This window comes from Drosophila subobscura, chromosome U (assembly GCF_008121235.1).
Source record: "Drosophila subobscura isolate 14011-0131.10 chromosome U, UCBerk_Dsub_1.0, whole genome shotgun sequence".
Lineage (NCBI taxonomy): Eukaryota > Metazoa > Arthropoda > Insecta > Diptera > Drosophilidae > Drosophila > Drosophila subobscura.
Genome location: NC_048534.1, coordinates 17,954,487 through 17,967,670, shown reverse-complemented (window position 1 = coordinate 17,967,670; position 13,184 = coordinate 17,954,487). Strand labels below are relative to the sequence as shown.

Below are 13,184 nucleotides of genomic sequence, written 5' to 3'. Positions count from 1 at the left end.
ATCATGGGACGCAGATTCGAGCGAAGCTTCTCTTCCCAAAGAGCATCTCTTCGTCAGCTCAGCAGCACCGTTTTCTCTTCAGAAGACATTCCCATTGCCTTTTATTTATTTTATTTTTGTATTTACTTTTTCTTACTTGCATTGCATGTTGATTTTTCGACTGCTGCCATAACTCCCCCGCCCAGACCCACACACTTGAATGTTTTATTTTCATGTTCGTTGTTGAAATAACATTGACAGGCCGTCTTGCTGGTTGACCCCCCGCAAGTGAGGGTGGCAGCGCACCCCTCAGTACTCCGCCTGGACATGCAACACGTCTGCTGGTCCCACACCCCCCTCCCGAATGGTTTTCTCCGAAATTTCGGAATTCGATTTCCAGCTTGCAACATCGTTGATTGTTGTTGTTGTTGTTGTTGTTGTTGTTATTGCGGGATGACATGCAACTTTTGCCTCGAGCTGCTTGCCATTTGATGTTGTTGCCGCTGCTGTTGCCATTGGAATTGTTGTTGCTGCTGTTGCTGCTGTCGTGTTGTCTTGTTGCAATCAACAACAAACTGGCAGCGGCAACAAATGTGCTCGGCGGTGGCTTTTATTAAATAACGTTTCAATATTCCAACATTTTCTGACATATCAATTTTCACGCGGAATGGCCTGCCGGCACCCGGCACACACAGCTGCATCGAGAGCAAAGAGTCGACATTATGATACCCAGTAAACAGTTTTCACATGATATATTTCTCATATTTAATCCCTCTTTACCGCTCAGTGCATTTTATTTATAGAATTGCTGCTGCGTTCTGCATAAAGTTTTTGCATCTTCTGCCGTTTACTTTTCGCACTCAGTGTGCGTACGCCCGTGTGGGGGGGGGCGTGAGTGTAGCTGACAGCAAATTGTTTAGATATGGCATGAAAATTGAAATTTATGTCTTTTGCCATTGACAGATTTGCTGGCTGGCTGGCAAACACTCGAGAGTTTTGCGGTTAGCAAATAAAGATTGCGGTTTGGGGCGGTGGAATTGATTTGGGTGGCAATAGTTGTGGGCGATAACCATTGAAAGAAACTCACGTTAAATGGGATTTCTCGGTGCTGGAGGCGGCAGAAATGTGCAAATAAACAATTGGAGTTTGAAGCAAATGTCAATGGGAAAGGCTTTCAGTTTGTACAAATAAAAGTAGTGCAAAGAACAGAGGAATTTAAGTATTGAAAGAATTATTTGAAGTTCGGAACTGCAGGGACACCGATCACACGCTTCCACAGAGAGCCTAACAGCGTCTGTAGAGTTAACAGAGCAAGTAACAGTGCGAGAGAGAAACACTAGCAGCGGACGTCGATTTAACAGTGAGCAGAACAGAGAAGCCAGCGTCAACGATCGACGCGTCGCGGTGCCAATAATTCGGTGCCAAAAGCTCTCTTAAGTGCGAGGCGTCCTAATAGTTTCTCGAATTTGCACATTAATTTTCCCTAACATCTAAGCAGCAAATGGCTCTCCTGCATTGCACTCCTCTTGCACTGCCACTGCCAGACAACATTATTCTGTGCAGCAGCCTGCTTCACTGAGCAGTGATCACTGCCAAAGAACTAACGGAATTGACAGACAAAGAAAATACAATGCTGTTCATTCAAATAGAAGCAATGTGCAGGACAGAAGGAGCATTGCAATTGCTCCAGAGAACAGCAGCAACCACAAAAGCTGCCAACCTGGGACTAGGCTAGAACATTTTCTTAATAATGTTCTGAAACCCTGTCAGGTGTACAGCCTTTTTGCTATCGCCAATCCACTCCACCCTCCCCTTTTCCACCCAACTAATTTCCCTCAACGTTTGCATTATGCAAAACAAAACAAAAAGTAGGGGAAGAAAAATTACAGAGAAAAAAGGAAAAATACTTAACTGCTAAGCTACCAGCTAGCTGGGGTCCTTTGCCGCATATGCAAATCTAAACAAATTAATTCCAAACCGAATCCTTTGAGCAAGTCAGGACACACCACTCCTCCCCCCACCCCGCCATCTGCTGCTGCTGTCGCAAATGCAAACTGCAACTTCATTTGCAACGTCAACGGCAATGCGCATTAACATTGTTTTCATTTGGCCAACGAGCGCTTCTCGTTTTACTCTTCTTTACTCTACCCATTTGCTTTTGCTCCACACAAACCGCTGACGATGATGATGTCGACTGACGCAGCGGAAAACGGAAAGCCCCGCATCACCCCAGCTACCACACCCAACAGCAACCCACCCCCCGTTGAATCCTTTTGCAATTTTTATATTCAACTTTTCTTTCCCTCTCTCTCTCTTTGGCAGGTTCACATCCGCCACGAATAGTGGAGCATCCCATAGATACGACAGTGCCACGACACGAGCCAGCGACGCTTAATTGCAAAGCCGAGGGCAGCCCCACGCCCACCATTCAGTGGTATAAGGACGGAGTCCCGCTGAAGATACTGCCGGGCTCTCATCGCATCACCCTGCCAGCTGGTGGATTGTTTTTCCTCAAGGTAAGCAAATGGCAAAAGAATGTGTGTGGAGGAGGCATAAAAATTACAAATTATTTAAAAGAGAGAAAGTTGCGTGAAGGAAGTCGACGTGGGGAGTGCCCTATAGAGGCAGGGGAGGAAATAAACAACGGAAAATAATAAGAAATTAAATTCTATAATCAAAGGAATCGAAAGATTCTATTATTTTACATCTGTCTATATAATAATATGTGTTCCAAGTTCTTCCACAATCTTCGTTCTGCAACCTTCAGCAGTGCACTTCCAATATATTTTCTCTTCCTTGCACTTTCCTTGCACTCTCACTGCTCTTTTGCTCTTATTTGCATGCATAATTATTATTTCTGCTCCATGCTTTCATTCATAATGAAAGAGCTGGCCGCAGCGCGAATGATAGTAAGAGACAGGACCGAGAAGAGCGAGAGCCAAGCGAAAGGTTTTAAAAAAAACACGCCATCTGTTGAGTGATGAGCAAACTAATTGCTTTTATTTTTAATTCTCCCTACGGCTGCCACTCCTTTTGCTCAATATCTTCCGCGCACCCTCGCTCACCTACTCCTCTTTCGATTCCCTGCTGTTGTCTGTTTCGCTCTTTTTTCCCCCACTCCAACATATTATTTGGTGAACTGCAAAAATATTTTTGCAAAAATAACTGTTCACTCGATGTGTCTGTCGGCGGCAGCGGCGCGGCGGTGGGCAACAACTTCATTAACGAAAGGTAAACATACATTAAGCGAAAAAAAGCAAAGGAGCGTCAGAAGGAGAGTGAGAGTAAGAGAGCGCAAAGAGCAAATGTCAGACAGACAGACAAATAAAGACATAACGGAAGTTGGCAGCGACAGCGGCTGGGCAGCGACAGCAGCAGCTTCAGCAAAAGTCAGCGCTGCCGCTGCCGCTGATGAGCTGTGAGCGAGAGGGATGGACTGAAAGAGAGAGTGTGGCTTTGGTCTAAGATAAATTTGTAAGGTGCGTAACGAAAGTATACGACGGCAGCAGGGTTTTAGCTGGCAATTTAAGCCTTTTATGCGCTTTTGTCAATAAGGAATTATTTTTATTGGAATTAATTAATTATTGAGGTTATATCCTGAGGTTTTTCCCGACTTCCTAAATTCATTTCTGATCTGCGCTGATTTCTGATCTAAATTAAATATCCTACAGAATTTCCTATTTTTGCATAGTTTTGTGACGCACCTTATGACTTGCTGCGACGCCCCTGCCATGACTTTTGCAGCAGAGCACTCAGCAAATTTACGACGCAAAAAGCTAACGGAACGGGTGGGGAGGGAGAGCCGCGTTGATTATGCTGATGATGCAGTCGGAATCGCAGTCTCAATTGGGCGAATGGTGGGGGTGGGAGTTGGCACACCAGAGCAAGGCACTCTGTCGGCGTGGAGTAGAAGCTGTGCCGTTGGTTAGTGGAGGAGGAGTGGGGGTGGCTGCTGCGGGTGCGACTCAGAGCTTGCCACTTTTCACACTCGATCTGCTGGCTTTGCCGGTTTGGTGTCTGTCTGCGGCGCGCTTATGCATTCGCGTCTGGATGTGCACTAGGAGAAGAGCATATCTGTTTTCGCATGAAGTTTGCCCAACAAATGAGAGTTTCATTTTGATCAGCCTCTACCTTGAAGCTTCCCTGCTGGTTTTTTTTGCAGGGCATCTAAAAGTTCGATCTCCTTCGCTGGCTTTCCTCTCTATATTTGTGTGTGTTTTAGTGTTTGTGTGTTTGCCGAATGGCAGTGTATTTGTTTATCACTTAAGTGCAGAAAAGGATTTCAGCAGCCGTTGATGCCTGCCGCTGCTCCTTCTGCCGCGGGCTCTTGCCGTCTCCGGTCTCTCCCCGTTTCCGTGGCTGCCTTCGCGCCAAATGTTTCCATCTATTTTTTTATGGCTCGCTTCTAACGACTTTTAAATGAATTAATCCCGCCTCCCGTTTCACTATCCAGCCTCTCAGTGTGTGTGTCCTTAGCCTGGGGCGACTTTGGCTTGGGGTTCGGCTTGAATGGTGTCTGAAGGGGCTGGGATGTGTGTGTGGAGCGAATATTTCTTTGACTATTGGGTGCCTGTTTGGTTTGAAATAAAATATGTAAAGTTTCATGCAGCTTTTAAACCACTTCTTGGCATGAACTCCTTCTAAATTCTTGACCTAAGCACATGCATAAACTTGTATGCCGCGCTTCAAATGAAAATGTTCCTCCAACTCAAACAAACGGAGTTATTACACATCATTTCATGGCTCCCTCGCGGCATAATTTAAATTCTAATTCCGGCAGCTCTCTGTCTGTAAGTCTGGCAGACAATTCATCTTACTTGTAAGTATCCACTCCACTCCACACCACTCCAGAGACCACTCCGCAGCCCACTTCAAGCAGACATTATTACTATGGCAACCCACAAAAAAATAAACTGCGGGGCCTAAAACACTATTTTGCCGAACTAAATCCCACTTTAATATGCCGCAAAAATAGGGGAAAAGTCTGCCGCTTTAATATAAATGTTGGCAGAGGGGAAAAAACAGAAAGAAGAGAAAACTTTTTCTCGTTTTGGGTCTTTAAGTGCCGAAGGGGGTGGCTGGGGGGTGAGCAAAATGTACAAGCCAAATGGGGAATATGCAATAAAATACAAAACATGTACATGGCTGCCATGTGTGTGGGTGTGTGTTAGTGTAGGAGCTTTGAACACAAAAAAAGAGGAGCGCCCAGCTGAAGTACGAGCGAAAAGTGACATGAAGAGGAGCAGAAGAAGACAGCGAGCAGAGGAGCAGAGAGAGAGCAGAGCAGAGCAATAGGAAGAGCAGACAATAATTTACGTAACTGCACGACAGACAGACAGAAGCGAAGAAAGGAGTGAGGAGGAGGGAGTGGCAAAGGGAGTAAGCCAGAGAGCGCAGCGCTCGTGGCAGAGCGATGGCCAGAAAGTAAGACGAAGGCAGAGACGAGACACGCATGGATGTAGCAGATGTAACTGTGCGTGTGCGAGCGAGCAGCAGCACTTTGGTTTGGATACTCCCAAAGTGGCAGAGATGCCAGCCAGAGATGGCAGCGTGAGGGCATTGAGCTCCCCTCACACATGTCTCCTGCTGCTCAGCTCTGGGGGAAATGGCAGAATAATCATCATCCTTTCTGCCCGCGTCCTTGACTAAAGCAACCCAGAAGCTCGCTCGCTCTCTGTTTGCTCAGACCGACTCCCACACTGCGTCATCCTTCTTAACGTTTATTTAAATGGCTGCCACATTTGGCAATAGTTCAGCAACAAATGGCAGTCCCAGACACCCAATCTACTCCCCAGAAAGAGAAAACTTTAAAAAGCCAATCAACCGAAGCTGCGAAAGTAAATCAAAGCCCACAGTAGGTGTTGCCCCTCGAGGGCGCGCCTTAATTAAAAATCGCTCCAGACTCCAAAAAAAAGTAACGCCCTCCCGCAGCGGCCATAACTTTATGCACCGCACTGTACGAGCACAATGAGAACATTTTAATGAGTTTACAAAACGCTCGACACATTCGCGGTTCTAAGTATGAAAAACAAGAAATAAAAATCCTGCAACATAAATGAATAAACATGAAATGTGGCGGCTGTGGCGGCGGCTTAAGCAGAGTTGAGTGGCATCCTGGGATGGGGCCGAGGCTGCGTATGAGTTATGTTTTATGAGCGAGGCGACAATTTTTACTTGAGACTTTCCTTTGCAGTCAAAGTCTTTGGGCTAGAGGGCTAAGGGCTAAGGGCTGTGGGCTTTGGGCTGTTTATTAACTTGAGGTGTCGGGTGGCTGGGGCACGCCTCTTGAGCTGCGTTTAATGAATGTGTGAGGCAGCTAGGGGGCAGGCATATCCCTACAGGATGATTGGATTAGGGAACGGATAAGGGGCCAGCCAGGGCGGTGGGAGCAGGCAGCCAGTAAAGCGAGTAAAGATTTTTTAATGAGCAGATTAACAGGAAAGTGAGGAAGAAAATAAAGAGGGAAGGAAGGAAGGGATGAGGGATGAAAAGAATGAAGGCAAGAAGGGGATGTTATGACAAGGAATTAAATGCAACAGAAGCTCGCTTTTTGGGGGTTTTTTAAGCCAAGATTTGGCCACTTTTGGTTGCTTTAATTTAAACAAAATGATTCCCCATGAATATAAGAAATTTCTGCGAGTCTTTCAGTCGCCAAAAAACCTTTAAATAAATTCTTTAAACCTTTGCCACTAAGCCTACAAAGTGTGACTTTGCCTCTCCTGTTGCTCTTTCACCTGTTTCACTTTTTTTTGGCACTGAAAGCAAAAGTGTTTGCCCTGCCCCCCGCCCAGCAGATTTGCCTAATTTCATTTCGCTTTGCAGACTCGTTTTCAGGCTCAATTAAAACCATTTACACGTCACATTCTACACAAGCTTTAAAATTTAAACCAAATTATAAAACACTCAAAAGTTAGAGAGAGACAGAGAGAGAGTGAGAGAGAGAGAGAGAGCGATAGCTGTGGCCATCCCGCTCTGGCACACGCACAAGACAATTACGAAATGTTACAACATGAAAACGGGAAATGGCTCCCAAATGAAATGTTGGAAAATTTATGGGTATTTTAAATTAAAACGGAAGCGACACACGGAGAGAGGGGGGGAGTTGGAGAAGGAGTGGCAGAGAGGGTGGTGGAGTGGGAGGGAACTGTGGGGGAAAGAATTGCACACAGATACAGCCAATATATTTTATGGCTTTGCTCGACCAGACGCTGGATGCTCCTTTCGCAGTTTTGGGGAACACAAAAATTGCACGTAGCACACGGCAAATATTTGGAATACTCTCTCCAGGTGGGGTGCATTAGGATTGGGCAGCGATTAGAGCAAAGAAAAAGTTGGAAGAATTTACGGAAAATATACAGAAAATTTCTGTAGAAATATTTAAAATTAAATGAAATCCCCTCATAATTTAGTTGCCAATCCAGCCAGGAGCAGCCTTACCTTTCGCATTCGCATTTACCTTTTTCTTGTGAGTTTTTCCCCACTTTCTGCTGCTGTTCCTTTTGGTTGTCAAATCAGTTTCAACGCTTACAACAAAAGGAAAAGGAAAATCTCCTCTCTCTCGCTGAGCGCAACCAATTCGCAGCGATTTTCCACCGGCTCAAGTCATTAAAGATATAAATAAATTTATGTGACTTTTGGACATGTTTTCTGCACCCACCCGCCACGCTGTAGTCCCTTCAGTCGCTCCGCTTGGCGCATTTTCTTGGCTTCTTTTTGTGTTTTAGCTTCCTGGGTAGTCTCGCGAAAAAAAAAAAAAAACGAAATTAAATTTTCAGCAGCAAAAAGGGGGGAAGGGCACAAAGGACTTAGTCTGGTACTTGCTTTAGGGACAGACAATCGGACAAAGTATATATAAATATATTTATGGCAATACAGTGCGTTTCGGCAGAGTATAAACAATTTCAAGACATTTAAAGCTGTGCAAAAATCTTTGCAAAAATCAAAGAAAAATATAAAAAAAATTCATTCAAAATAAAAATTAAAAAAGGAATTTTTGTGGCCTTAAACTTCCTTCACGCACTGTACTTCAATTCATTTTGCTGCTCAGCGCGTTGCCATTGCCAACGAATGAATTTGTGTTTTAATTTTATTTGATATTCCCCCACCCCCAAAAAGGGATAGTCGGGGCTTGCCCACGGCTGCTGCTTGAGCTCCTGCTCTCCGCTCTGCTTGGCAATTCATTTCAAATTTTAATAGCAATTCCGCTCCGTGCCTAGCTAATGAGCTTAGGCTCAGGGTTTACCTCTGCCAGTGCCACTGCCACTGCCACAGTTCAGGGACCACATTGCGTATGCTTAATATTATGACAGCGGTGGGAGATGCAGCTAAAGCGGGGAGGCTGCAGCTGGGAACATGAATGGAAAATGGGTCAGTCGAGTTGTCGAGTTGCCGAGTTGAGTTGAGGTTTAGTTTGGATTTTGAGAAGTGGTCACGGCAGGGAGCGGGGGGAGTAAGATTTGAGTTTAAATTTAAATTTAAATTAAAGCGAAGAATGAAAGAAAGTTTAATTTAAGTTTCTAGCAAAGATAATTGCAGCTTGCCGCACAAAAAATAGTTGATTAATCAGCAAGACAAAGGGAGGAAGTCTCACAAATGTATATGTATATCTACATCTACATATACAACTACATCTACACGCTTCTCTTACTTTGTGTCGCTTAATCCTGTTGCCTTTGAGCGCTGTTTTGTGTCTGAAGTTCCCTCTTTCACATATGGAGAATGACAATCGAGACCTGCCTTCAGGCGCCCCGACAACTTATTTGTTTTATAAAGCGCGCCCGCGGCTCTCATCTGCGAGGATATCTGCGTGTGTGTACAGCTGAGGAAGTGAGGATTAAATGAAAGAATAATACAGCTGAAGAACCCTTTTGTCATCTTCACTTAGCGCAACACTTAATTTCAGTTGAAGGAGAAGGCAGCAGCAGGAGGCAGAACTTGTGTGTAAATTGTGCGAACTTTGTTGCCTGCCAGTGTGCTGTGCTCCTGCAAGGAACAGATAAATATGCTACACACACAGATACACAGCAAATACACACAGATACACAGCAAATACACACACAGATACACTTAGTTTGACATTTAATTTTAAGCGCATGTTGGGGAATTCTTTTGTGCTCCAGAAAAAAACAAATAAACAAACACCGAAGACAACAAACAGCAAAAAGGAGTGGGCCAAGGAGAGACTGGAATGTGCGGGGGACGAGGCAGAGAGTTAGACAGAGACAGCTACAGCATGAAGGGACATGTAGTAACTATAAAGTTGCTCAAGAGACATTTTATGATTTGAGGAGCACTCGAAGGCAGCAGCAGGAAGGCTGGGAGCGAGGCAGGCAGGGAGTCTGCCAGGCAGCCAACAGACGCGCAACAGACAACAGATTGCTGACTGTTTTATGGCCAGGAAGAAGTCAGGGGCAGAGCACTTCCCACTCTCGAAAGTAGTGCCAGCAAATCAACGTCTTAGGGCGAAAGTTCTCTAAAAGATTTCGCTGTATTTTCAAGTGAATTTTCTGTTTGCCATTTGTGAAATTACAAATATGAATGGGGATTTGTGAGCTAAAGCAAAGCGAATGGCAAGTTACACTTTTTGGGGCATAAAGAAAGTGAGTGAATGAGGGAAGTGAATGAATAGAGGAAGGGAATAAATAAAGGAAGTGAATGAATAGGAAAATGAGTCAAAGAAAATGAAGTAACTGAGTAAAAGTTATACTGAATAAATGCACTAAAGCTATGAATGAAGCGACTGCCATTGAATAAAGTAATGATAAATATTATTCTTTGGATTATATTCAATAAATATTTAAAAGATTGTCAAGAAGCCATGCAGAAAGTGTCGCAGATGCCAAAAATACATCCAGAAATCTGAACCCCCATTATCTCCGGTTAAATAACACAAACTGCCTGAAAATTTGGGCATGCCTCAAATCCTTATTCCTTAACCAACATCTCATCCATTTACTTATGCACATCCCTTGCTCATTTCAATTATAATTACTCACATTACCACTTCCCTTACCCCCAGACTTTTCCACCATCTTGAAGCCATTCCTTATGCCTTTTTCTTCATCTTTTCTCTTGCAGGTTGTCAATTCGCGTCGCGAAACAGATGCCGGCGTCTATTGGTGTGAGGCAAAGAATGAATTGGGCGTGGCACGCAGCCGGAATGCCACATTGCAAGTGGCGGGTAAGTCAACAACTTGCCCCTTTCCCATCCATCCAGAGTCTCCGTCTCCGTCTCCGTTCTTACATGGAGCGTGTGGTGTGCGTTTTTAATATTCTAAATTGATGTTGATTTTTGCCCCTTGTCGTGGGTGGCCTTCTCCCTCTCCCCCTTCTGCTGCAGAGGATTGACAGTGTTGGCCTTTTTTTGCTTTTGCTTTTTGATTTTTGGCCCACAAACCCCGCCCACTTAACTAACTAGCTCTGTGGATCTGTGGAGCTGCCAGCCTGCTGCCTGCCTGCTGCTGCGTTTACAAGTTTTACGCTCGAACGCACCCACTTGTCTTGTCAGAGTCTCCACCACGACCCTGTCCCGCTCCCTGCCTGTCCTTTTGGCTCTCCAATAGAGCGTATTCCAGCCTCCATTAACCCGTTTTCGTTTCAGACTTTTCTCTTTTTTTGCTTTTCTATTTTTGACTTTTGAAACCTTTTTAGTCGAGCTGATGGCACGGGCACATTTTCTCCCCTTAGATTTTGAAGCATGGAAGGGAGAAGCTTGATGTGTGTGGGATTTATTGGGGCTATATCTAGCATGGCACATGCCGTGGTTGGTAGCTTGTGAGTTGGGACAGGTCGGGACTGCATTTTAATGGGGTTTGAGTGTGTCTGGTGAGGGTTCTTGTTAGGGAGAATGTGGGGTAACGTGGGACTAAGGAAGTGATGTAGGGATCATTGTCATCATTAATATTCACATAAGTTAGAAATTACGGAACAAATTCTAGAAAATATTGGAAAAATACTAGAAAACACTCTGATATGAAATAAAATAATATAAAAAAAACAACAACTGTGCCCTGACAATGGAATAATATTATAAAACCATAGGCTAGAAATTGAAACAAGAAAAATACTAGAAAATACTGACAAAATACTAGAAAATACCGTTAAAATACTAGAAAACTCCTTGCAATATAATAATGGAAAATACCAGAAAATACTATAAAATACCGGAATATACCGCAAAATACCCATGCAATTCTCTGCTCTGCTGGAACTTTCCATTCATGCAAAAGTTCTTGAACAACAAAAATAAGCTCAATCTTGGCTTTTTTTCTACAATTCCAAGGCTGGGTTTGGGCTGCTCGAATTTGTTGCACATTTCATTTAGAACAATGACCATTAGGGTCTCTTCTTTCCAAGTTCCAACTTAGCGGTTTGCTCCGTCTACAAAGATCATTTGTCGCTTGAGCGAACCTAAAGCGAAACTTTCTGGTTTTTGGTTACTTTTTCACATGCTGAGGGAGCGAGCCGTTGGGTTAAGCAGGGAGATACCACGCTGATAGCTTTGGTTTTAGGCACCATGGAAAGTAGGTACTGAAGCCCACGCCCACCACACACACGCCCACATGCCGCACGACAGGGCGGGGACAGGGAGCCCTTCCATATCAGTCGACAGAGACCGCCACTTTGTCTTTTGTTGGCTAATATTTCTTTTATTTGCCTCTGCCTTTTCATTCCTGTCTCCCCCGTCCGCCTGTCCCTCTGTCCGTTCTGTCCGCCCGCCTGTCATGTCCGTGCTCCCTGCTCCTCCTCCCACATAAAATCGATATTTGGTCTGTGGAGTTTATTTTTCCTCCATGTTGGATGTGTTTTCTTTCGCCTTTCTATTTTTTTACTCTCTCTCTCTCTGCTGGTTTGCTTTTTGCGGTATATATCCTTGGGGAATATTTTTCAATATTTGCATGTAAATCACGAAAAGCACGTCAAATTTGTTTGCTTGGTTAAAACGTCGTTATTGCGGCTTGTGGCTGGGCTGGGCTGGGCTGGGCTGGGGCTGTGCTGGCAAGTAGGACATGCAGGATCTACTCGCAGAGGACAGCGACTGAGACTGAGGCAATGGCAGCAGGCGTTCACATTGATTGGGTTAGGCAATAAAAGAGCTAACAGCAAAAAGGGAGACTGGGAGCCGGGAGCTGAAGTAGAAATCGAAGTGGGAGTGGATCCAAGAACACGAATCTGAAAGGTAGAAGGACCTCCAAGTGCCAGTGGGCTTGGGGCACTCTCGTAGGCGGTGCACATTTTTTCCCTGTCATTTTTTTCCGTTCCCTTGCCACGTTTTTTTCCTGTGGCTCGTCGCGAGTTTGTCAATAGTAAACATAAGTTGCACATTCGTTGTACGATATTTATGCCTCGTATTCCCCTCATTCCTGTATGTATTTTTGATGTTGTCAGCGTTCTGTCAGCACACACGCACACAGGACAGCCGGAGTCACAACCTTTGAACTGAGGGAAAGAGGTAAATTTGACTCCCGCATGGATGGGTTTTCTGCTGGTTAAAGTATAGGAATTAGCGGTGGGCTTCGCTGTGTGTTTAAGCGAAAATTGTAGGGAGAATTATTTACGGCCATTTTGGCTAATAATAAGAATTTTGTTCTTGGGCTTGGGGGGTGTGAGCTGCTCAGGGAAAATGGTGGAGTTTGTACCACAAATAAATTCGTAAAATGTTTCTTTATTTAACACAATTTAGTTCCGTTTATTGGCAGCATCTGCCACTGCCAGACAATTCCTCAATCAATAATTATCGCAGCATAACTTTATCCTGCAATTAGCCCAGCGGCCGAGTATTTATCACGTCTCGGCCGCTCAAGTAGTTGCCATTTTGCTCATAAATCTGTGATAAATATAGATAAATGGCCATTTATTAACTGATTATCGTTAGATGATGCCCAAAGCGGGCAAGCAGTGAGCACCTTTAGCCGCTGCCATGACCTCCAACCAACAGGACAAAACAGACGAAAAATATAACAAAATCAGGCACGAAAGCCCTACGTGGAGGCAGCAGAAACTTTCGCCCATTGGCAGTGAACCTGACACTGATTATGACTTTGATTAATTTATTGATGGCTGGCGTGTCTTCCTGCTGCTTTCTGCTTCCTGCTGTGTTCTCTTTCGCTCTGCTGTGTGCCGCTTCCATCCAGTTTGCTCTTAAAAGTGAGCTTCCTCTTTAAGGGCGAGTTTTTCGCCATTGATTTATTGCGCTTCAAGTTTAA

The 13,184-nt window shown here is 44.5% G+C and overlaps 1 protein-coding gene across 4 annotated transcripts in view; it reads left to right on the top strand.

The window, feature by feature from the left end:
- The window catches only part of LOC117901452 (roundabout homolog 2), a 47,450-nt gene that overhangs the window by 20,504 nt on the left and 13,762 nt on the right, over positions 1–13,184 (top strand). For all 4 annotated transcript variants that reach the window (XM_034812201.1, XM_034812199.1, XM_034812198.1 and 1 more), the window contains exons 2-3: positions 2,302–2,495; positions 10,057–10,159. In XM_034812201.1, the coding sequence (XP_034668092.1) occupies positions 2,302–2,495; positions 10,057–10,159 (297 nt within the window). The remainder of the gene's footprint in view (positions 1–2,301; positions 2,496–10,056; positions 10,160–13,184) is intronic.